This window comes from Ciconia boyciana, chromosome 15 (genome assembly GCF_034638445.1).
Source record: "Ciconia boyciana chromosome 15, ASM3463844v1, whole genome shotgun sequence".
NCBI classification, from domain to species: domain Eukaryota; kingdom Metazoa; phylum Chordata; class Aves; order Ciconiiformes; family Ciconiidae; genus Ciconia; species Ciconia boyciana.
The window spans coordinates 10,207,457-10,233,412 of NC_132948.1; the positions used below are offsets into that span (position 1 = coordinate 10,207,457).

The 25,956-nt window shown below is 43.3% G+C and overlaps 1 protein-coding gene across 3 annotated transcripts; it reads right to left on the reverse strand.

Moving 5' to 3' along the window:
* Window positions 1-25,883, reverse strand: RILPL1 (Rab interacting lysosomal protein like 1). Of its 3 annotated transcripts, none has more exons than XM_072880554.1 (7): window positions 25,340-25,881; window positions 21,537-21,687; window positions 15,811-15,929; window positions 14,237-14,455; window positions 10,326-10,498; window positions 9,695-9,787; window positions 1-2,957 (listed from the first exon to the last, which is right to left on the reverse strand). In XM_072880554.1, exons 1-7 carry the CDS (start codon window positions 25,637-25,639, stop codon window positions 2,813-2,815), a joined length of 1,200 nt encoding a protein of 399 aa, XP_072736655.1. In that variant the 5' UTR covers window positions 25,640-25,881; the 3' UTR covers window positions 1-2,812. The 3 variants fall into 3 exon arrangements, with proteins under 3 accessions (XP_072736655.1, XP_072736657.1, XP_072736658.1); XM_072880556.1 differs by lacking the exon at window positions 1-2,957 and adding an exon at window positions 2,967-5,527 and having other exon boundaries at window positions 25,340-25,883; XM_072880557.1 differs by lacking the exon at window positions 1-2,957 and adding an exon at window positions 5,556-7,058 and having other exon boundaries at window positions 25,340-25,882.
* Between the last annotated feature and the right edge of the window lie 73 nt (window positions 25,884-25,956).

A 25,956-nucleotide genomic window follows, 5' to 3' on the forward strand; every position in this document is an offset into this window, starting at 1 on the left:
AATATTTATTAAACTGTTAAAATGATTTACTGCCCAACCAAAAAAAAACCCCACAAAACCAACCCAAAAAAAACTTCAGTGACCCTGTACTTTGCAGACAGGATTGTTATGCCCCTTACCTGACAACATCCTGGCCCCTTTTCTAAAAGCAGATTTTACTTGAATATTGAGAAACAATACATGACAGATCTTCAAATCTTTACATACTCTTCCCTACATGCCATCCTTTCCAATGGCACTTGGAGTGTATGAACTCAGCATTTCTAGCATGAGAATGAGCAAAGTGGCTAATGCTAGCAGGTCAGGAGTAACTAATTAGATTTCTGAGGTAATGGGCTGCAGAGATGAGTGGGGGAAGGTGGTAATACTTAGTGCCATTGTTTGAAATGGGCTGTAGATCTGAGCTGACAGTAGTGCACTGGCGTGCTTTAGTGTGGTAGGCCAGGAGATGTCCTTTGTAATACACCAGCTCCGGTGCTGGGGAGAAAACAGTTCAGTCTGTGTACTTCTGTTATCCCAGTTCATTGCTCTCAGCTGATTTCGAAAGTGATGTGCTTATTCAGGCCTTGCATCCGCTGCATTCTTGCATTGTTTCTGATCACTGCCTCTTTTAAATGTGCCGAACGACTGTAAACTATGCTAGGGAGAGACTCGATGGGCATCATTCACAAGTTACTTTTAACTGCTTGATACAACTGTAGTGTACTTTTTTCTAATATGGAAGTGAAATTGAGATCTTAGCAACTTAAGTATCATTAAATTAAGACACTCCCCCCATTTAAGAATTGCTTTTCACACAAGAGGGGGAAGTGCTGCTGTTTTTTGGATACAGCTTTCTGTAAGCATAAAATTAAGATGTGTTACCAAAACGTAACCAGGCAAAAGCATATCTGCCTAACACTAGCATCAGACGCTACCGTTGCTATTTCAAATGCAGATGTCTTTCATATAAGGCCAGTGATGAACTGCAGTGATGCCAGGGAGGCACAGTAAACACTTTCTCTACCTAGAACACGTGGAAAGTCCGTGTTCAAAATGAAGCAGTTAGTCAGGAGCTGAGCAGCATTCAGCCCACCATTGCAAAGAATAGCTTCCTGGCACAGTTTCACTACAGATGGGCTAAGAACCATTTGCTGCTTGTACACCGTAAAGAATCCAGAGTCTTGGATCACCCTGTATTAAAAACAACTGGCCTGTACTAAACCCTCTGGCTCACTCTCATCTAGGAGTCCTTTGAGACTTCCTCCTACATTCAGTACCTGGAGTAGTTGGAGCTTTACTCCAGCCTGAGCATTGTTTCCTGTTCCTAGTGCCACTCCTGAGAAGAGGCTCTTTACAGAGCAGATGTAGTTGCTGGGGGTAAGGCGCCAACAGCAGCTCACAGCCCCTGCACTAAGGTACATGTGCAGAAGTTGCCTACGGCCTTGGGGTAACTAGATACTCCACACCAGCAGCGCTGCGCTCCAGCGTGGACTCTCCCAGCACACAGCCAAGTTCACAGAAAGACCTCAGCACCTCCCTCGCAAGGAGCCGCTGATGCACTCGCTCTCTCCCACCTGGTCAGGTGCCTTTGTGGAGCGTGTGGTGCAGAGGCAGGGTGTGCGCTGACACCAGACTGTACGCAACAGTTACGCTGCGTGGGGCTTTAGTGTCATGGGTTTTGTAAGTACAACTGAGGGTTTTGTAAGCTCAACTGCAAAGCAGATCTAAATCCCACCTCCTGGCAGTTCAGCTGTGCTGGGCTTTTGCTGGCGAGTTAAGCCCCTGTAACTGCAGGCTACCCAAACTTCAGCCAACACCAGTGGAGCAGCCTGCACATAGAGAATTCATCCATTCCGCCCAAGTAGTGTTTAGACTAGTCAGAGAAAACATTTTGAGTTGGGGTCATCTCTAAGTCAGTTAAATAGTTTATGTCAGCTAGTTGAGGATGTCTTTCACTCTGAAGTTAGGCAGTCTTATCTAGACAGAAAAGTGGAGTGTGTCTTAGTTAAAAACCTGTCTGTAGGAAAAAGCCACCTAATTCCTTCACAGCAGCTGTCTGCTACTCTAGGGGGAAGTCCCTAGTAAGAAGGAAAAAAATTCAAGTGTTAGAATTCCTCCTTGTAAGCAATTTGTTTTCCATTAATACTGCAGAACTCATGGCAAAATGCAAGGCACGCTCACCTCATACATCAGTTTCTTCATGCTTTAGGCACTATAAGCAGCAAGGGAAATGCACACTCACTATCCCTCTCAAAGCTACTCCAGTTTTTCAGTTTGTATCAGGTGGATTTCCAAGTGGTTACTCTGCAAAATGCAGACGCCAGCTGAACTTGACAGGACACAGCTGTGCTAAGACCTGCCATGGAGAGTGGCCAGCTGTCGTATCCCTCTTGAAAAAATTCTTACAGAAATAAAAAGCAAACAACCGACAGTGTTAACAGGGTAAAAGAGTCTTTGCCACTAGATACTGTACACTGCAAACAAACTTCTAATAATGGCACAGGTCCTTTTTTGGTTTAAAGAAGCTTGTGTTACTGTAGTTAATGCATGAACAAGACCATAGACTTGTTATTCAGCACAAAACAAGTCATCTAGAAGCTTCGATGTCCCAGGGTATCAGCGACTGTTACTACAAAGCTTGGATTCTGTTTTCAGCAAACAGTCACCAAATAAACAGTGAGGGATCCCTTTTGAAGAGTACATCTGAAACACAGCCACTGAGGTGTGCAAGGCAAATAAAAGTGATGAGCTGCCAGATTTGTTTACAGAAGCTTCTTGTTACTAGACTGTCACGATCTACTGCGGTAAACCGAACACCTCAAGGTTTTAGTCACAGGTGCTGCAGGGCTTCTTGTCCTTGTTCGGTGTAGGAGTCATCTTTATTTGAATTTGACCATTCTCCAAAAGTATCCTGGAAGTGGACATTTTTCTGTGATGCCTGCATACGTTTCTTATCACGAGAGAAGAAACTAAACCTTCCGGGAAGAGAGGAGTAAGGGAGGGAAAAGAAAGAAGACTGTTTACCATCTTGAAAACACTTCAAACACCCGACACGATACACTGCACAACAAAACACAGAGCAAAAAAATCTGTTTGCATCTGCAAAAATCAAGGCAGTGAAGCCTGATGGGAGTGCATGTCAAAATGTTATTAGAGATGAAGTCATTGCAATCTCAAGCGGTTTGGCTATGGAAGCTTCAAATAAGCTCTAAAATGCTGTTGACTCGACAAGGTGCAGGTATCATTTTAGATGTATATTCCCCCTTCCCCAGCCCTGAGATAAAGAAGCGACACAATACAGGTTAGTTTTTTGGCCTAAGTAAAGTGGTATCTTTGGCATTAAATCTGTATAATTTACCATAAAGCAGAAACAGATAATGTTTTTAAGGGTGTCAGCAGGGAAATTGGTAAGATAAGAAAATAAGCCTCCACATTTTTTCCAGGTGTACAGACTTTGATAGATAAACTTGATTCCTGCAAAAATAAATGAATAAATGCACGTATGTGCACAAGAGTTTGCAGGATGAAGGCTCTAAACAAATGCACACAAGTGTGCACGTCATTTCCTGTCACACAGCTTGGGTGCTCTAAGATAATGACGTACATGAACCAACAGCCATTTAATACAACAACAAATTGCCAGCTCACAACAGAGCTAAAAAAATACCGTTGGAAAAATCCTTAGTATCATTTTATTTATATAGGATGAAGTTACTTGATTAGGCAAATTCAGTGTTTGTCATGAGTTCAGTACAAGAGGTGTTAGTGCAGTGTTTATGTCTGCTGAGAAATGCAAAAGTTGCGGTTCCAGCTACCAAAGGTTTGAATTGGCTGCATACCCTTTGGGTTTTAATGGTGCACTTTTGGAGGTAAATATTGTTTTGCTTGCACAGTACCAAGCATAATGCAGTTCTGATCCAGGATGGGAATTGCTGAATGCTGCTACAGTAAGAGACTATGCAAATATTAACTCAACTTTGACAGGTGATGGAATGTTTGTCAGGGTATAAACCTGACCCTATGTCCATGCCCCCCCATCCTCAGCATTTTTCCTCCACCCATGCTCCCTTAAGGCTCCCCTCAGTACCATGATCCCAACTGTCCAAGCCGCCTTGTGCAGACCAGGGAGTTCTGCCTTCGATGTCTCTAGTCACATAGGAGGCTGTATTTGACTGTCAGATGAGGTTTAAAGCAGCTTTCCTGAAAAAATATCCTATCATACGCGCCAGTAAGCATGGTGATAATTGTTAAGAGTATCAAGAATATTAAGAATAATTATTTCTTGACTAGAAAGCGATATAAAAAGCTGCACAAGTGCAATGCCAGATAACTAACATTGCTAGCAGAACCTGAACTTTTGCATTTCCTGGCTTCCAATGTGCAGCCTTAATAGTGAAATAAGTCTTTTGCGCCTAATTAGCCTCATACTTTTCTACCACCTTCATCACAGGAGCTCATAAATTCACACACATATGCTATGTCTTTTCAGGGCCAGATCCAATTTCAGCTGATAAAAGAAGTGTCTAGTCACTGAGGCTTTCTGCTGAGCATGTTTGGTCCTGCACTGTCAGGCTTATTATCTTGAAGTCCACACAAAGGACTGCTGTATTTATGCAGCAAGTTTCAAATGTCAAAGTTCAGTAATTTTTCACTTTATCATGAAATTAAGTAAGAGAAAAATATGTTCGTAAAATCGCTATTAGGCAGCAGAAGGGTTAGGCTTTTTTAATTCCTTCTGAAAAAATGAAAATTGTTATTACGCCTAGAAAACTCTCATGGAGGATGTTTGGAAAAAGCATGTCTGTATGGAGAGGAAGGGAATTTAAATACTGTGTTGCTGCTGTAAATATAAAGATCACTAAAGCAGCAGTTCTAATGCAAAGAGAGTTTGCATTAACAATTATCAGTATGTCTTCCAGGGACAGCCAAGAATAGGATGACAGAATTGATTACAGAGAGTGTATACTCTGTTCCAAAATACATAATTAGAGACAAAATATACAGTGCATAGATAGAAAGACATGGAAGCAACAGCCTATAATTAACACTGGAAATTAATGTAGATATCAGCCATTACATTCTGTAAATCTAACTGATTTGTAACCAGTCATTAGAATAACATGGGTTTCTTAAAAAGCATTGGTGTGAATTGTGAATAGGCACGCTTAGTAAGCAAAATTAACGGATGCTGGTTAAAATTGCATATTGCAACAATTGTCTAAGGAATAATGAGTGGTTTAGCATGGTAACTTTAAAGCAAAAGGTGATAAAATGTCAATACTTGAGGATGAGCATGGAGGACTATGTTGAGTTGTGTACTGACTGGTCATTCTGATTGGCACTTTGTTCTTCTGTGATCCCACAGGCAGCCGATGAGAATGCAACCAGCAGCGCATGTTAACATAGGGTCATGCAAAAGGAAACCACAGTACCAAACATTTAAAAAAAAATTCCTACAAGGGACACAAGTCTTCTTATTGGCTGCAATGTGGGATCATCTGGAATCAATCCAGCTGCTACCATGGGCATTATGGCTGTAAAGATCCTGGTCAGGAAAGTACAGACACAGAAGAGATAAGACTGGAGCAAGGGAAAGAAAAAGCATTCCATTAAAAAGAAAAGAGGCAAACATGATACACGGGGTTACTTTGAATTACCACACAGGACATGTTACAGGGAGAGGTGGATCTGCATCACCCAAGACAGCTCTCCTCAGCGAAAAACTCTTATTTAGAAAAAGTAGTCATTGAAAACAGTTTAAATTGCTTTTGAATTTCTAAAAGATACCACTTTTCTGTTGTGAAGCAGCCTGCAATCTGGGTTGGATTTCATCAAGGTATTACCACCTCTAGCAATGCAGAGCAGAGTGCACATTTTTCTTCCCAAGAAACAAACAGGCACATACATAATGAAATGAGGGATGAAGGTGTATGTTAAGAAATACAAAACAGGACTTTGCTGTGACTACCAGATATTTGCACAGAAAACAGGGTTAGACAGGACCAGCATTACAGTTAAAGATTTTACAAATGTTACAGTTGATAGTTTCAGGTTAAAAACCAGTATCGCAGGTGAAATCTTGAAATAACCTCCTATGCAAGCTACTTGGTTAAAGGGCCTGTGTATCTATTCCAAAAGAACCTGCATTGCTTCACATGCAGAAAGATGCCAACTGCAGGCAGCTAAATACTTATTTGAAACCTTGCAACTACTCTAGCAGAAACACTTTCTAGCTGGCTAGCAGCAAGACTGTTTCCTTGTAAGGGTTCAGCACTTTCACTATGCATTATACAATTCATGCAACTTAGAGGTTGAGAGAGCACACTAGGTGCTCTAATGCCCAGCCAGCCCCACACAAACCTGCCAACACACCTTCATCCATACCTGGAACACCCTCTGTTTTTCTAAGGATTCTCCTCAGAGGTTCTCCCTTGTGCCAAATATTTTTTTGAACTGTGGACTAATGTCAATTAAAGATTAAGTTGAAATCATGAGAGACATTTCACTTGTGACCAAATGCAGCTCTCACCAACACAGTCACTCTAACTGCTATTCTTAGATTAAAAATGAAAACAAACAAGCAAACATTGTTGTATCATTAGCAGTAGCTAGGACTTCTATTTTTACACATTGTGGCACGGTCCGTGAGCTGCAGAAATCAGACAGACACATCAGCTTTTGTAGACTGCAAGAATAGGAAGAAAACTTATGACTGTTTCAGGCATTACATCAGTGACAAACAAGCATGTATCCTTAAAGAGAAAACAAAAGGGCGTTTTCTGCTCAAAACAGAGGGAGCATTTTTTAATCCTTGTACGTTTCCTCCTCATTAAAGCCTCCTGGTTACATTATTTCATCAAAACTCTGACATGTGATGTGGTAGAGACAAATGTAGAAATCAATCAGTCTGAGATCAGAACTCAGAGTTTGCCCCAAATGTGCAAACCCTGGGAGTGAAAAAGTGTTGATTTCCATAACTTCGGTTTTCCTTTCTTTATGGGGATGCAGCACAGAATCACCTGAGCACATCTTAGATGGCACAGGCTACATACACATGTGTCTCATTCCCTGGGATACTGCATGGTGAAGGAAAAAAGGGTACATTACACAGGCAAGCATAAAACTTCTCTTGAGAGGACAGCAACAGCATCTCCTATTTTTGTACTTCAGCTTTTTGTTTAATCAGGAGGAAAAGTCCGAAATGGAGGGAAAAGCAACCCTACTTTCATTTGTAAAGGCACTCTGCACGCAGATATCAGCATTACAAGTTTTCATCACATCATTAGGTATGGAGAGTTTATGTGCCAGTGTGTTACCCAGGTAGCCATATAGCGAGGTGCTGGCAGCATCCTGCCTGGGAGAGGGAGAAGGGAGCTCTGGAGACAGCTCGGCACAGGAAGGGACTGCAGGTGGGGCAGGAGGGGTGTTGTAACAGGACAGAACAGATGCTACACTTGGGTTCTTTGTTTTTCCCAGCAGTGACATTTCCTGTGTTTTTAAAGCCCATCTACAAGTACACTGTTGACAACACACAGAGAGGAGGGGGGAAAGAAAAATAAACCCACACTAGACAAATCCTATCCAGACAGGCTGCAAGAATAAGACAAACCTGAAAACTATTACTGTCCTTCAGGTTACTTAAGTAGACGGTTTTATCTTCCCTTATTTAATGTGATGGCTAAATGAAGAGAGAGCAGAAAGAAACCTGCGGACAGAGCATGACAGCTAAAGAAAGTAATTTCATCTTAACAGCAGGTTCAATACGTGCTTCCACTGTCTGGCAGAAGAGGACTCCTGCCTTTTCTGAAAGGGGCCAAAACAACACGATTTTATGTTTCATTGTGTGCAGTTTTAGTTATATGAATTTAACACAGAATGTGAGAAACAGAAAGATTAGACAGGTGTCTGAAAATGTGCATTGATTGAATGGTCTGATGCTCAACAGGTTTTCACTAATAAATTGAGAGGAAGAAAGCACTGAGATAACTGGTTGAAAACACTTAAGTGCTTCCTGCCATGGCTGCCTGCGTTGCTTACGCATGTATGCAGAAGGCAGAGTCACAGCTAATACCTCATCAGCATGTGCTCTGTCTTATAACATCTGTTTACATTTTTATGCTGCCTTTGCTTCATAAGTCAAGCATGGAAACTGCAATCAACACAAACTGAGGAAGCTGAAACCAGCCATCCCCCACAACAGGATAAGCTTTAAGAAGTACTAAAATAAATTTAAAAGAAAAGAGAAGCTTTGCAGTGGAGATCTTGTCAGACAACGTATTATTATTATCATCACAGTTGCAGAATGAAAACTTAAGTCCAAACTCAAAGTGTATTTTCTAGTCATGCGAGAGGAAGGGTTCTCTCAGCAAACAAAGCAGCACAGACAGAAGCTGGAGTCTACTGAAAATAATCAAAAGTGCCCTCCTGACTTTATGGTGTTTTGGATCAGTCCAGATCTTCCCATGGAACTTACTCTCACGGGGCTGCTGCTGTTATTAAACAAGGACTGAAGGTTATGGACATGGGGACAGGATGGAAGAGCTTTTTATGTGGAAACAAATGACTGTTCCAAAATCATTTATGCAGTTAAAAAAGTTAAGCTTCCAGTATCACAAAAATCCAAAGACTTCGTATAAGGTTACAAGACTTAATTTGGAATAAGTAAATGTACAAGGAGGGAGTTTTAACAGACAAATGGATTGGCTAACACTGTGATTTTATAATTAAGTGACATACTAGTAAATGCACACCTCTGACAGTAAGCTTAGGTTCCGGACAGCAACATTAAACACTTCACCAGAAGAACGTGGGATTCTTTATAGCCAAGAAAGCTGGCATCCTCTCCAGCAGTGAATTTGTTCAGCAAACAAATGATTTTTGTGCTGTACACATAGCGCAAGTCGGGGTCTAAAGCCTTAGGTCAACAGGGAAACGGGCACAGCGAGGTCATGGGGAAACCTTGCTCTCCACGCCCAACTGCTACCAGTCCGCAGCTGGTTTTACTTGTGAACACACGCTTTACACGTCTTCCAAGCATGACCTGGGGGCCAGTGGTTTCTGACACTCCACCACCTTAGGGTCTGTGTGTTAAGGAACTGGGATTGCACTTGAACAGGAGCATTGTTCCTACAATCCTTGCACAATGAGATCCGGCACTGACTTCAGTTTTGGGCACACAGGACAGGCTGGGCGGTGCTCTGGATAAGACCACAATTAGTAGCACCTCCCTTTGGAGCATGACCACGTGGCCCAGACAAGAAAATTCTCTAGGAAGATCAGGTGTCTGTGTTTCAGAGCTCATCAGCTCATCCCGGCTATAATAAAACATTGCAACACATGCTCTTTTGGTTAGCCTGAATAGTGTACTTAAGAAGGAAACATTAGAACTGCAGTGGGCTTCTTGGGCACACCAGTCTGTCCCATAAACACAAGCACACGGAGTACTGTTGGACTCCCTACTGCTGTCTGCACGTAGGGAGCAAAAGGTACCACAGGAAATAATCCGAGATGGAAAGTTGTCCCAGATCTAGGCAAAAGTTTTGGCCAAAGCCAAAGCTGTTTCATACCTGTCAAGTGCTCCTTCAATGTCTCTCCCATATACATTAGGGATGTGGTTATCTTAATTTTAAAATTATTTAAAATTGTCCCACCCATAAGAAACATTTAGTATTTGCAGATGATATCCAGTATCCTTAGAAAATATGCTACTCACAGTCGTTTGATTCCAGATTCAGGCTGAGTTGAGGGTTTCGACTGAATTATGGGTGTAGGTTGAGGGGATCTAGTTTCTTCTTCTATTTCCTCACTTGAAAGAAAGAAAAGATAATTTATGTTCTCCTCCCAAGCCATGGAAGCACTTAAAGTTCTAAAATTCAATCTGAGGTAGTACTGTTGATGAAGAAATGCAAAAAGATCTGTTCAAAGCTCACTGAAATCAATGGGAGATTTTTCTGTCAAGCAAGGAACAGCACCTACAACTGGGTCTCCTTTCAATATTTTCCTCCCGTTGTGACAAGGAGAGGGAGAAGAGGAATGAATTGAATAAAAGTTCTAGAATTTTCATTTTAGACCCACTCTCATCCTCATTTTTGAAGTTCAAAAGTATTAAATGTTTGTAATCTTTCTAAAATTCAGGGGGAACCTGGGAGTTAGGGAAGGACATAGTTTTTCCCAGTTTTGAGGAACCAGATTCAAACTAAAGCCATATGCTTGCAATCTCTACTTTAAGCCTTTGCAGAAATATAAGCTTGTTGGACACTATTCAAGAGCACATTTACTGTTTCTAGACCTGCCCTATGGCTCCTCTGTGTATAGCATGCAACAGGAGAGGAGATCTAACCTACCTTTTGTAATATAAAAGCTCCTCTTGAAGTAAAAACACTTTAGATTTCAATTCATTCCTCTCATGAAGGACATCCCGGAGCTCCTGCAAGGTGAATCTTGGACGATTCGGATCTTTTAAGTCCATTGCCATCTTTTCTGACTCTGAGAGGCAGTCGTCATTGTTTGGTTCTGCCTAGGAAGTGGAACACAGGCTTTAAATTCACCATGCGAGTGCATGTCTGAGGAGTTTGAAGTATTTATCAGTCTAGTTCCCAACCTCTTCCTTTCAGCACTATTAAATCCTCTTTTAAGAGAAATGCAGCAATTTTAAGAGGAAAAAAATGTAGAAGGAATTTGTTTTTCATGTTATAGACTGTCAGCAAGAACAGCTCAGTGATCTGATCACTTTGTTCTTTTCTGTGCACAGGTTGACCAATGACACATACAGGACTGGTGAAACTGTGGCAAGCCTCTGAAAGATGATCTGAGCTCTATTTTACCTCTCTTCACCTGGTGTTTGGGGAAAGCTTGCAAACGAGGAAGACCTAACTCTTGTGACCTACAATCAAAGCCCTGTGCTCACAGGAATCTTTCACAAAGTCACATGTTTGGGAAAGCAAACAAACACCAATTCTAGCAGGCCTGAACACAGGGTCCAACCTGAGCCACCTTACGGGTGATAAGTTTTCTTGTGGAGAAATACCTGTGGAATCCAGACTGCCAGAAAGTCTGCTGAAAATGTATAGTCCAATTTTTGATAAACAAGTCAGTTTAAGGAATTAATACTTTCAACAAATGGGGTAAATCAAACATCAGCCTTTTACATAAACACTGAAAAAACTGCATAGTGAAGATCATGACAGTTTCTTCCAGCTCATCCCACAAAGAGAAAGCTCCTTTAGATGTAAACATATTAAGTGGAGATTTAAGTTTATATCCCCTTAATGCCTTTATTAAAAAAGAAGGATTGGTGTTAGCACCAGGATCTAGCTACAAAGTGGAAGAACATTGCAGATGAATGCTAGATGAGGCATTTATACACGTGTACCCTTGCTCTTCTTTTCCTCTGAGAAGAGTTCACTGGAAGCTTAGAGGAATTTTATCTCCCACCCCCAGTTTCTGTGGCTCCCAAGCCAGCACTTGCACTCTAGGCACATGGTTGGATTCCTAGGCCTGTGGGGCTGCTTCCTGTCACCCAGGTAGACTCTAGCACTTGCACAGAACTATTTGGCCCCAACTGCTTGTGAAAATGTGGTCTGTATAAACACAGCACACAGAAGACCATCATTCAGGTCCTCTACTGTTCCACTGAGTGGCTGCACAGAGTTGAGGACCAGTTAATGAGAAATCACAGGCTTCTGGGAAGGGTACTCAGAATCAAGATGCTGAAAAGCAGCTACAAGCCTTTAGAGGTCTGCACGATTCCTAACAATACAAATAAATGTAGGGCACTCTGTTCCAGCAAAGTACATTTGAAACGTAGCAAAGTACATAAGAAATGTGATGCTTTTTGCAAGGACTGACTAGAAGCCAGCACATGAAATCGGAGATGCCAGCAGCCAGGTCAGCCACCTGTCCTCCTAATAGGATGCAGAGATCAGAGTCTCAGAGCTCCCGTGTTGCAGTGACACCTTGCAGGGATACAAGCTGGAAATGTGAGGAGCTAAGTACCAAAATTCTTAAACAGAGTCCATTTTTTGTAAGCCTGATCCTATCCTCTTTTGAGCTCATGTGTTTGTGAAACAGTTTTGCTATCCCTTGATATATGATTTCACTTAAACTTGGCTGGGCTAAGGTTGGTGCAATATCAATTTCTACAGCAGGGATTGCAGTCCTTGTCCTGCAAAGACGAAGCAGCAGAGCAATGCTCGCTTGTCCATCTGTTTGATTCACCCCATTCATCCAAATGCATTTCTTTACACAGACTACAATAAATAAAGATTGATGCAACCTAACAAGAGGTTCAAAGGAAATTACCCAAACACTTTTCCTCTTCTCCACCCCTCTAGATTAGGGTCTGAGCTGATGACTCTTCTTGTGATTGTATATTTGCCCCACACCTTTGCCCAAATAAGCTATTTTTGCTAGATTTAGCTCAAATCAGCGAAGACTGAGCAGCCTGTAGCCAATGCAAATGTAGTTGACTGAAGCCAACAAGCAATGTCCGTTCCAGAGCATGCAGCTATTCTAGCTTTCTGCTTGCCACTGCAATTCCTGTCTAACCATCATCCTGGCAAAGAGAGCGGGGAACGGGTCTAATTAGAAGAGGCGCCATTGCCATGGAACTGATGAGTTAGAGCGAGGTAAAGAATGCATCCTTTCTCTCCAGAGACTGAAGACACTTTCACTCCTGCTGGCTCCAGGCCTAGGCTCCACAGCCCCGTTTACAAAGCTGGGTGTCCTGGCTGAGTTAACAGCAATGAAATAATCCTTTTCATTATTAATACAGTGCTTGCCCAATTCAGCAGTGATATGTTAACACAACATTCCAGGGGGGACCAGGGTACCCCAATCAGCCTCTGCCTCTGCTTCTTGATGTATATTCCTGCCTACTACAAGTGAACTGGATGTTTCACTCTCTGCTGCAGTCTATCAGGCATTTACAATGCCACTTGGTACTGGAGCTCCTACCAACACATCCAGCCAAACAGATCTATATGATAGTGCTCCTTTTAGAGTTCTTTCATATCATAATACCCCTTACTCTATTTTGTACTCTTCTAAGAGCAGCATTAGGAAAGGGAAATACAGCACATTTGCTTTAGTAAGACAGAAGTAGTGTCATATGCACAAAGAAAAAGAATAGGAACCATAAAGAGGACTAAGGGATGCAACAGATCAGAGATGCATCTTTTTTCTCAGGAAGCTCCCCTCAAGTTTGCACTCCTACTGCTCTGATCTCAGCACCAACTCAATTTGCAGATTGTCGCTTTGCCTGTTCCTGCAAGTACTTGAGTATACAAGCAGTAACATTTGCTTTTCATGAACATTTGTGCTAGTAACACTTCACAGTGAAAGCAGAAATAGGACCAAAGCTGGTTCCTCTAAAAGGCGCCTTCAAACATCTGTACGTTGATTTGGTAGCAATAGACCAGCTTAGTCCTGACAGATCGAAAGTGCCATAAGCACTGCAAGGACCAAGTATGACGAGTTCTGCATTGCCTCTGGGACCCCTTCTGACACAATTTCTTTTCTACTATGGCTCACATGTCACCACCATCATAGTGCATTGCACCTTTGGGAACCATTAGGGCTTGCGTATTTGCATACTGGGCAAGGCTTAAGCTACTTGTCAGCTGTTTCTCTTTTGGAAAACCCAGACTGTTAAGGGATCATTTTGTTTTCCTTTGGGGGAAGGGGTTGATGTGTACAAACAAAATGAACCCAAACATACTAATACAGCACTACATGCACTACTACAGCATTACAGCACTACTATGTGCCTCCTATACAAACTAACAGCTGATACTCCAGAGGATTGCCTTGCGATGTTTTTAATAGAACACTCTATTTTGAAGCAATGATTTGTTCTGGTATCTGGGGAATTCTGCAGCCTAGTGCATGACCCAAAGGTTACACTTCGTAGGATGTACGATGGGTAGCCAAGTCTAAGGGGAAAGCTGTTCTCTAATGCAGACATCCCACTGCTAACGTGTGCTGCCACTCTGCCTTTTGTGAGACCGGTTCCCTCCTTTAGGAAGGAGGGGTCTGTTCCACCCGGTCATCATCGATCCTAACAGGGCCTTTCCTGTCACAGTGCAATGAGTGACATTGCTCTCTGTACGTCACACCTGAACACAAGATGCTGTCCTCGAGTCCTACCATTGCCTCTGATGTGTATCAATCACATTTATCCAAAGAAGAGGTACTTGGTATGAAGTCCAAAGCTTTTTAAAAGGCTGTTTAAAAAGCGATTTAAAGTGCCTCTTACCTTTACTTCCTCCCCATTTTGGCTGTCCTCCCCCTGCAGTTTTTCTCTCAGTTTCCCCAGCTCTGCTCGCAGGTTGCCCATCTCCTGCTCCTTGGTTTGCAGATATGCTTCTAACTCCACCTTCTGCTCAATCAGCGCCTTCCCCTGAGCCTCAACAACGGTGATCCGGTGCCGCAGGTCATGGTTAATTTTCATTAACCTGTTCTGTTGCTGCTGAAGCTGAAAAACATTGATGCAATAGGTCAACATCTATTCAGCCATCAGCCATGATAGCCAAGTCCCAAATACCATGTTAAAGAAAAAGTAGTGGGTTCCTGTTGAACTTAATCTGGAAAATTCTCCCCCCTCTTCACCCCACAATTAGTTTTTTTAGTATCTAATTATCTCCTACAGTTGCAGTCGCCAAAATTTAATTGGTTTCTAGAGTAAAGAAGCATTTTTCCCTAGCAAGGGAATTCTCCAGCTAGAAGTAAATCCATCCCTTCTGATATTATGTTTCAAAAAAGCAAAGTTCAAGGATAAGGTGGCTTATGGGATTCTGAATAAAATCTTAACCCAGAGTAGAAGAGAGAAAGACAAGACAGAGGAATCCTTAGTATTCAATTTATAATATAAGTACTTTGCTTTGAGCTCTTAGGCTCTCTCATAAGGCAGGATGGGACCTGCTGGGCGTTGTGTGGACAGTACCAATTTGAAAGGCCACAGCACCTGCCAGAGGCACTTGGGTAGAGCAGAGATCATCTAGGTCTGGCTCCCACTAGCACCAGAAAAGTCCCATGGCCTAAGGAGATGAGGCAGTGTGAGGATAGGAAGCAAAATATGGGTAAGGAGGTCATTCCTCCTGACACAGAAAGAACCAAGACATCATGGGATTCCCAAAGTCACAGTGGAGTCTGTGATTCATCCAAGACTAAACCCGGATCTCTTGTGCTGTGGTCCCCAGGGCCACCCATCCTGTCAGTGACCTTCTGTTCACTGCTGGCAAAAGTAAGTGACCTGGGCTGGGCTCAGGCCCCTTCCTCCTACCCCCTTCCTGTGCAAAGAGGTAATCCACATTGCATCCCTGGTGTGGCAGTGCATGTGTGGAGTCCCTGCTGCCAAACTCTGCAGAGAGTATATGTACAATATACAGTAGCCAGCTCACCCACAGCAGGGATCTCTGGGTGGCGTGAGGCATGGGGGTGCTGAGGAAATTTGCATTAGCAAAGCAGAGAGAGATTCAAGAAGCCAGAGAAAGTTACCTGTCCTGTTCCTCTGAAAGGGGAGAGGTATCAGGTCTTTAAGGAAACAAACAAAACAACCTGTCCTTCCCCCATCTGCCTCTCTTGTTACACTGGTTTCCAGTCACGTTCCAAGTGTGCCTGGTCCTTCTGAATGCAGCAGAGGGTGTGTGTCTGCACTGAAGATTGCCTAATCATTTTGGACACTTCACAGTTATGCCAGACACTTCAGTTACTGGACTAATAATCTGGCATTGCTTACAAATTCTACATTAACTTAAAACTTGAAACCAGGCTATGGAAGTATGGGTGAGAAAGAAGAGAAGAGAAATAGGAAGACCAAGAGCCACTTACAGCCTCTACATCCTCATTTTTAAGTCCGAGTTCCCGGTCCTTTGCTCTGATTTCGTCCCTCTGTTTATCTACCACTTCCTTCAGCTTCTTCATGACTTGCCGCTCTCTCTCTGACATTCCTGGTTAAAAAAAGAACACAGAAAACAAACTAAGGACAATCAGGAGCTGCTGAGACTGAGAACAATAACAGTGAGAAATATTTAGGTAAAGACTCTGGAAGTTGCCTGCTGGTAGAATTACAGAGAAGCTGTTGGAAGATGCTTTAAAGGTTACTTCAAGGGTAACAGGGGACATAGATGACACAATCCACTCCATAAAGCCACTGCACAGAAACTCCTTAAAGGAACTGACAGTCTTCAGAAACATTTATAACAGTGGAGTAACACTGCTACATCTTGCTGCCTCAGTAGTTTTACATCAGTGTTCGCACTATGCCCCATGGAGCTTGCTTATCTGTGTGATAATCTGTAGAATCAGCTGGCCAAGACCCTGTGAAAATTGTAAAAAAGATGTTCTGGATCCGCAGCAAGATCCAAGCAACATGTCACTATTGTGGATTGCATCTAGATCCAAACCAGCTGAGGTGCACTGGACTAGAATAACTTTATGATGAAACCCAGTTTTGTGTTAGGTGAAAGGGAGATGAAGCAGGACCTTCAGAGGGTACCCCAACCCTGAATCTAGAACAGAAATTTAGCCTGAATTATGGTCACATATTTTCTCCTCATGTTTTGCAACCCCTTCCCCATCCTATTGTGTGATAATTCATATTTAGAATAACTGTACTTCAGAGAAAAATACTACATGGCATTTCACTTGTGAAAGATGTTTGGAACATTGCCAAGAATCCAACATTGATCTTGTTTGAAAATAAATAAAGGATTAGATTAACCTGAAATCTGACCAACGAATCATTCATTAGGAAATGTCATAAATCACAAAACAGGAAGCATTCTTCCATTATTTGCCATTATGGAGATAATTGGGAACTGGCGCTACAATGATGGGCTCTTCAGAGCAAACACAGACCAGGTGATTTAACTCAGCAAGATGATAAATCTACTACACTAACTTTTCCTGATAACTCCACAGAGACATGCAGCTTGATGGTCCTAAACTATCACATAAAATCACATTGCACAACATCCCATAGGATGGCTTGAAGATGAAAGCCTGTGTCCAGGGCAGCATGTGGCTGCTCTGGCCAATGTCCAGTCCAAGCAGGAGCTCAAATCCAGGGTCTACTGCTGTCTTGTTCTATTACCTTTGGCAAAGTACATAGTTACGTGGGTCCTCAGCTACGTCCATTTACGAACTGCGAGTGGTGATAATTCACTCACTCCTCTGGGGTGGCTGGAAAGCCACTTCCTTTTTAATATATTAAAGTAGTTCCCGCATCCCACATCAGAAATAGACTGCATACACATCAAATGTATCCAGCCAGTCAAGCCTCTACTTTCAAACATCAGCTCAGACTTTCTGGTTATGTTCTTCCCTCATCAGAGAAATCCAAAGTTGCTCCCATAAGAGAACGTAGGCTGTATGCCTGTAGGAACTCCAGCTTACAGATCATCTACAGTTTGAACTGATGGATAATAGAGTAGAGCAAGACAACCCTGAGAGAAAGAGAGAGAGAAAGGGAGTAACTCTTTGGTGGATGTGCACTCCTGCAGCAGCTGTGGGTTCCCATGCAGGCATAAAAAGCATAGCACTGCAAACGGTGAACAGCAGCTTCAATCCCTCATTGCTAAAGGACCAGAGCTATGGTACAGCAGAGAACAGGTAACCACTCTGCTGGGAAAAGGACTGGTGATCATGGCTGGCCAGGAATTTGGTTCAGAGGACGTGTTCCTGTCAAACCCCAGAAAAGAACTGAGAGTGACATGGTGTTCACATTCTAGTATTACATTCTCATCTTTTTTAATTCTGTGGTAAGTTTGCCTGCTCCATTTCTGGACCCTGGTCCTTATCACCTCTATGCTCTAGGTTCTAATTCTTTGCAGGATAATTTTAATTCTTCACTGTGATAACAGCTCATACCCACCAGGGAGGACAAGTAGACACCGACACATACTGCTACTTAACTCTTCTAAAAGATCCACACTCTTCTATCACAACACAGGTCCGATACACCAGTGTATCCACAAATCTCACTACAGGTTCCTGGACCCACCCTCTGCAGCCAGTCTCAGGGCTGGGGCCTAAAACATCGGCTGTGTTTAAAAACAAAAAAATGCAAAACTTTGCCTTGAAGTACAGAGGGACCACAGTGAAACTTTAGACTGGTGATTTCACCCCAGTAGGAGCTAGGAATAGTGAGTGCAGCTATATTCATTAGTACTTGTGAGATGCTTTGAGATCTCTAGATAGCAGGTGCTATTTAAAGAATAAAGTACTGTTTCAGTGCTGACTGCTTTTCCTCCCACTGTGTTCATTTAACATTTGGTGAACCTAAAAGACTTCAATTGTGTGCACAGATCACTACATTATCATTTTTATTTCAAGAGGAGGGGAAAGGAAAGGTGGGAAGTGTTTGTGAAACAGTCATATCTTCTTCCATTTCCTCAGGCACTGGGGAAGAGGAGAGGGAAATCACTAAATGTCCTAAATGTAAAGTAATTATCTCTAAATGATTCAAACTCTAATATCTGCAAGATCTTAAATGGCACACCCAGCTGGCTTCCCTAGGCACATCCTATGAGCAGCTTCCTGTGAACTGCTGTGATCATAGCATTGTTAGAGCAAGAGAAAGGCAAGCAGCTGGAAAAAAGGAAAAAAAAAAAGAAAAAGAAACAGAAAAAAAAAAAAGACCATCCTTTATGTTTATGTTTAGGGACCTGTTTACTGTTGTATTTATACAACATCTATCACAACAGGCCAAAGTGCCAGTCAGGGCCTGTGGCACTATACCACTACCTAAATATTCAGAATAGAAGTTTGCCTCCACTTTTGAAAGGGAATTGTAGGTTCCTCAGCAGCTAGCACAAAAGGTTCACACAACTGTTGATATCCTGCTGCTTGTCTGTATTACCACAGCCAGTCTGAGACAGTAGCTCCCCTCGCTGCAGTGAAACAGCAGCCTGCTTGTCCTGTTTGACACACGTTGGGTCAAGTTTGCTTGTGGCATTTTACTAGGATATTCCAATCAGTCAGCACCATCAAGTAGTGCTCAGTTTGAGCTTGGGAGGAGTAGCATTAATGGATGTTGCAGACTCATCTTTGATGCCTCCTGTGTTATTTTGTATTCTGCCACACGTCCTTTCACATGAACCCTGGTCTGCTCAGACTCTCAGCAAACGCCCTCTGTGCAGAACACTCCTGTTTAGATGGGATTGCATCTGCCTCTCTCAAACACCTTCATTAAGCTAAAGTGAGGCTCTGTGAACTCCGATGTGACTATTAATTGGCAAGGATTGAATCTCAAAGTCCTGCACACCCAAATCACTGGCCTCTGTTGCCTGCGCTAAAAATAACTCCTTTAACTGTCTGGTGAGTAAGCAGCAAGCTGTTAATTCCCAGGGGCTAGCCGCTAAGGGGAGACATGATCATAATGCTAAGTCGTGCTGAGATATGAAGACTGGAGTCTGGTCAAAGTTAGTCCAGCTAACAGAGTATTTAGCTTGAAAACCTGCCTCTGTAGACTCTACATGTATCCAATCAAATGATGGAGACTGAAAAAAAAGCAGCATGACTGCTTTTTGACACTACCCAAACAAGTCAGTTGAGACAAATCTATCCCCATTCATTAATGACAAAATTTCTTAAAAGGAAAACAGTTGGATTTGATGCAATACGTCCCAATAATAAGGTGGGGTTGCTATAAACGAATGTGATTTCACTTAAGCTGATGATTTTGGCCAAAGAATACCAGTGAGCCCAGAATCTGGTCTCTGGAATGGGTTTATGGGTTTTGTTTGTGTTATTATACTTGCATAGACACAGTAAAAATAACATGAAAAGCATGCCTGGCATTTGCTTGGCTAGCTGAATGTGAAGAGTATGGCTATATTTAAATAGCACATGAGCTGCAGTGAGCTAGATACCCACTGGAAGAAGGGAATTAAAAAAAAAAAAAAGGAAAACAAAGGGGAAGTTGGTTCTTTATGACAAGATGTCATAGTCTTCACAGTCCATGACTCATCACTGCCATTCTGAAGTTTTGCATAGAGTTTGTAAGGCTGATGTCGAGCTACTTCTTTGCCATTAACTGACTCCTAAATTGAAAGCATTGCATTTGTTTTTAAAAAGTGGTGATCTTGAGAGGTTTAACAATTATTACTTTTTGAAGATTTCATTATACTCCTCCCCAGGGCAAGTGAGCAGTACTCGGCCTCTGGGAGGAAGCAAGTGCAACTTCTGCAGCGTTGGACAGTTTCATCCACCTACAGCAAGCCTCCATTTAATCCCACCCTCCAGTGTCTGGACAAGGATATCCCTTTGTTCCTAATGCTTTATTGGAGAGCTGCAGTGGCTCAGCTGTGTGGTCTGGTTTTCAGATTGGCCAGTAACTTTGCACACTACACACAGGATGCTAGCCTTTTGAGGGAGCCATGACTTTACTGATTATCAGAACCTACTGTGAAAGCGGAGCTGTTGCTTGAAGCAGTGGACCAGAGTCCTGTCCGTGTACAAATAGTTCAGAAAGCCACCCACTTCCAGACTGACTCACCATCACAGGCATGTTTTGCTGCTGGAGTGATGCTGTTACCATTCTCAGCTGTCCACCCCGTCTTGCGGCTCAAGGCTGCCTCATCCCCAAAGCTGCACAGTCATTTGTTTCAACTCCTCAGCTTAAACCCCAGCAAAGTATCATGAAATGGACTTGGTAGCCAGCAGCCTCAAATGATGTGCTATGAACTGTGGAGCAAATAGACATCCTTTTATCTGCCCCTGCTCTTGATAAAGAGCTATTTGCTGAGCTGTGGGTGAGAGCTGAGGATGGCAATTGTTTCAGTTGCTGCAGTGAAATCTATCTGTACTTGCAAGTCAGAATCTTATGCCTTGAACTTCATTCTGCCTCAAGAAAGAAATTGTCCACAAACTGGTTGTTTCAACTCTTTAGGATTCACCCGCTCCCTGGATTATAAATCTCTTCACTTATTCTAAATTGGCTATAAGTCCCAAACAAGTGAGGGAACCCTAAAGGTGGGTAAACCAAGTAAAATCAGTCTCTCCTATGCTAGGAGAGTATCACAATATTCTCCTAGAATATCTCCATATGGTGGACTGATATAATTCAGACAAAGAAATCTTGATTTGCTGCTTTACAAACAGTTATCCTGAATAGAGCCAACAGTTGCACTTATTTTTGTGCATAACGGTGTGAAATAAACATTGCTGAATGGATTAGTCTGTTTGTATTAGAAAACATAAGGAGGGCTTAAGAATGTTTTTTGCAAGATATGAACTAAAAAGAAAAAAAAAAGTGATAGACCAAAAAATGAAGCTAGACTTTACTTTCAGAGATGCTTCTCAGCCAAACAAATAGTTGTTCAGGCTTTTCTTTCCCTCCTACCCCCACCTCTTATCATGTCTTCAGTGTCATCATGAATTCAGATATTTTCTATTCAGGTAAAACAAAACAAAAACACAGCCCCCCCCAACCCCTAAAACCCAGACCTGCATTAATCTACAGGAAAAAAGCCAGAATATCCAGTCAAAATATTTTGATAAAGTATTGCTTTTTATAACAAAAGCAAGTACTGAATTTGAAGTATCAAACTTGCCTTCATGCTTCTGAAATTCCTCTTCTGTGAAATTAATGTCTTTGTGAGACAAGTTTGTCATCAGTTGTTTATTCTCCTCCTGCAGCTGTGCAATTTGGGTAAGAAGGTCCTGTGCTTCCCCTCTCCAGACATCCTCCACCAGTTCTAATTCCTAAAGGGTAGACCGGGACAACACATTTATATTTTTAAACATGTTAAGAGTCTTTGACTGGACTATTTACAGATCATGATTCTTACAGAAAACAATTAAATGAGACTACTTTGAATTTCTTAGAAAACATCTACTTTTCTAATGCCAGCATCAAGAAACCAACTATCAAAGTCTCCTTTTGCTATACGTTGAATGTAAATACACGAGGAGACAATTCTTGATGCAAACATTTTTGATGTGCAAGTTACACAAAGGATGGCTCCTTATGCCCCATTTTGCTGTGAGGACCAGATTAAGGGGACTGCTGTGTTAGACAAGATAATCAAACATGAGCAACAATTACCTCCTGCATCCCAGGAAGAAGCTGCAAAGGCTGTTATAAATGCCCTAGAAACATCACACTGCCTGGGCCAGGGGAATCAGTGTTAGGCATGCTCATTTTGAAAGAGTAGCATCTCTAGTCTAAACTTCTGTTACGAAACACAAGTGTAAAATAATGAGCGTGTGATACAGTGCAGCAAACCCAGAGCTCCTAGTCCACATGGTAAACACAAGACAAAACTGTGCTTCTTCTTATGTAAATTGTTCTATATGGAATGTCTTGAGTGGCATCTACCTTAGCAGCAGTAAGACCAGTCAAAACAACAAATCCCATTTGTCAGGACAGTGTGTGTCAAGAGCAGCTGTCACCAATCCCCATAAAGGTCAAATTAGGACAAAAAGTATAAAGTCCTCAAGGAAAAACAGTTGTATTTAGAGCTTTACTTGTTCCAAAAGCCTTTGCCATAAATCATACTTCTGCAGTGGGGGGCATTCTCTGCTCCATTTTCATGTATGTGCTTCAAACAAAAAAAAGCTGCATGCAAATCACTGGAGCCAGGCTGAGTCACTTGCTGACTTTTACATTCATCCAGCATGCCCCTTTCCTACCTAACAACAAAACACATTCAGACAACAACCCCGCCAAGCACAGCTCTAGGCTAAAATAAGCTCTGCTGAGAGATTAAAGGATAGCTTTCTGCTTTGAATATATGCTCTGATAATGGGAAATCAAGTTCCTATTGACTTTCAGGTCCAAATGCCATTTTATTCCAGCATTTATTACTGCACTGCTGTCGTTTTATAATGCTTGCTAAAAGTTTTGTGGAAAACACTATATGACAAATAGATGATAAGTAACATACGGGTGTTGTAAGCTATGCAGACTTAATTATTAAGAAGTAAAAAAAATTTAATCAGTCACCTATATTTTACTTGAAACTCTTTACCTTGAGAGAAAAGCAAACCTGGAATGCAACTTTATATTGCCAAATACCTAGACTATTTACAGTGACGCTGCATATTACAACTCTGCAGCTAAAATAACGTGCTGACCTAGTTCAGATAATAAAAAAGCACATTAATCAGTTATAAGCATACTGATAAAACCAAAATAGAACACAGAGAAAAACCCAAACTATCTAAACTTATATCATTTACGTGTGGCCACACTGTAAACACACAACTATATTAAGGTCTGCCTAGGCAAACTTTCTTATTTATTGCTACTGAAGAGCCCAATGAATTGGAGCAGAAATTAACTTCTGAACCCTCATTAGTAGAAGTATCAGACAGAGAACGCAGATCTATGGGCCAGTAGGTGCCAGCCAGCTCAGGAAACTCCAGGTGGTGCTAAGCCAGGTTTATAGGTAAAACAGATTCACATCTAAAGATTTTAAGTGCTAAAAATCTCATAAACTGATGCTTGCAAGGACCACTAAAAGCTTGTCTGGATTGTTTTCTGGAGGCTTTTGGGTCACAACTATTTCTCACAGTCTCTGGCTTTTTCTGCTTACCAGTACCTGTCCTGTGAAAGAGTTAGTCTTCAAACCCTCACACTGGAACACAGATGGATGTGACACTACTGTTCTATAGGGACTCAATGCACTGGCAATCAACTTGATTAAAAAAAAAAAGTATGTATCATGTATTTTATTTTCCCTGTTAAAATATATTTCCACCAAAGTTTTGTCTGGATTGTCTGAACACTTTGTGAGCCATTTCGTGACTATTAGAGAAGCTGGCAGAGTAGAGATGGTTAACTGGTGGGGGATCAGTTGGCATCTGGCAAGTACTATGTTATGCAGTTGACATGTTTAGGAAACTTTTTAACACATATATGAACTTCAGAAGCATCTACACAGAACATCAACTTGTACAATGATACTGCGTGTTGCTACTGCGCATTGCTACTGCACCCCATTCAGTATCCACTTCACCACACAGCATTTTGTAAAGATCTGAAATAAAGCATTACTGTTGACTGGCAATACAGTGGTCTCTGTGCAATCAATGGGGAGATGTGACTTATGGCAGTTCTTCCCAGAGGTGACATGCCCTCAGGAAGCCTGGCAGCTAGGGCTCAGGGAGAGCTAACTGGGACCAGCACGACAGACCACCCACTTGCCTCCAAGTTAGATCTGTTAGAAGGGCAAAGGCACAGGTTTGGTACACGTACTTATATCTATTCTCTAGACCTTCTTACTTCATACTCTGGAGACTTATTAGGGCTTTATACATTAAAGATCAACTACCATCCTTTTCAGAGACACTGCCCTGAGACTTCTGTGAAATGTTGCAGGAATTAGCCTGGATTTTTCATATGCTAATTGAAAGTCCCCTAGCTGACTCTTTTTAAAACATAAAACTTGAATTTGTTAAAATTAAAGGCAACTCTTGAAGTTTGAGGTCTCTCTTCCTGAAATTCCCTGTCTCCTCATTATTCTGAATCTGTGTGTGCAAGCAGGAATGGCATGAGGCAGCAGTGATGATTTAGCATAGTCAGTTACTAGAAGAACCATTTCTTTAAAACAGTTATCTGGATGGTTAAAGATTAGATCTGCCACATCCACTGCAGTAAGCAGAGCAGCTCATGCTGTCCTGCCACATGAGGGTAACAGGATATGGGAAACGATCTCTACTTTGGGCTTTCATGGGAGTGGGATCAGGGAACACTATGACCACCCCAGATCAAGCCAAGGGACAACATCTTACCATCAGAGGATGGAGCAGGAATCTGGGAGAGTGCTCTCCCCTACTCTTCAGCTCTAACACTGCCCTGAAATCACTTGGTCCTCCATCTCTCTCCTATGACTTGCCTACCCCATGAGTGTGCCAGGAAGACTAGACTGCTAAATCATTCAGAGCGCTGGAGAGAAAAGTGTATTATTGTCAGTGACCTTTCCTGGCCTAGCAGGAAGCAGCACTATCCTCTCGTCAGGAGAGGGGATGGAGCAGGAATCCTAATCGGGGAGACACAAGGGGAAGGAAATGCAGTGACTGGGGAAGGGGTGGAGAAAGGGAAGGAGGAAGGAAACTTCCAGGAGGGAAGGAAAAAAAACCAACAACACACCCAAACCCTCAGCGACGCTAAGGCAGCATCCACGCAGAGCCCGTGAGCCTGCCCCGGCCGTACCCACACGCGTGCCCCGCCCGCTCCCCACCGGCTCCGCGGCATCCCGGCCCGCACCCCTGCCTCCCTCTTTGTTTTCCCCAGCGGCTGCGGGAGGGGGGGGGCGGCAGCGGAGGGGCCGGGGCCCGACTCTTCCCCCGGCCGGCTGCGGCAGGCGGGGGCAGCCCTGCCCCGCCGCGTCCCCCCGGTCCCCACCCGCACCTTCTGGTGCTTCCGCTCCTTCTCGATGCGGTCCATCCTCTCCAGGCGCAGGCGGTCGAGCTCCAGGCGCAGCTCCTCCATCTCCGGGTTGATGTGGTTGCGGCTCACCAGCACCTCCAGGATCTCCAGCACCCGCACCACCTTGGGCATGAGGCGGGCGATGGCCTCGCAGCCGTGCTGATCGATCACCCGCTCAAACTCCTGCCCCACGGCCGAGGCGATATCGTAGACATCCATGACCGTCAGCTCCGCCGCGTTCTTCTCCAGGGCGGGCGGCGCCCCGCCGCCGCCGCCGTCCATGGCTCGCCCGGCCCCGCGGCGCCCTCATAGACGGCGGCGGGGCGCTCTCCTGGCGGGGCGCCCTCCCGGCAGCCGCCCCCTCCTCACCCGGCGCCCCCTCACACGGGCCGCGGCCTCGCACAACTCCCGCCAACTCCGGCTGGCTCGGCGCGGGGGGGGGTGTTTAAACTTGGCCGGGCGGCGGGAGGGGAGCGGCGGCGGGAGGGCGGGAGCGGCCTCCCCGCCACCACCCCCCGCCTTCGCCCCGCCGCTCGGGGCCAATGGCAGGCGCCGGGCGGGCCGGGGGAGGCCCCGCGCATGCCCGCGGCCGCCGCGCC

Coding starts and splice junctions, on each gene's coding strand:
- RILPL1 (XM_072880554.1), bottom strand. CDS start 25,639: ATGGACGGCGGCGGCGGCGGGGCGCCGCCCGCCCTGGAGAAGAACGCG. Junction 10,499..14,236: donor AAAATGGGGAGGAAGTAAAG/GTAAGAGGCACT, acceptor TCCACTTCCTAG/GCAGAACCAAACAATGACGA. Junction 9,788..10,325: donor GAGCTTTTATATTACAAAAG/GTAGGTTAGATC, acceptor CTTTCTTTCAAG/TGAGGAAATAGAAGAAGAAA.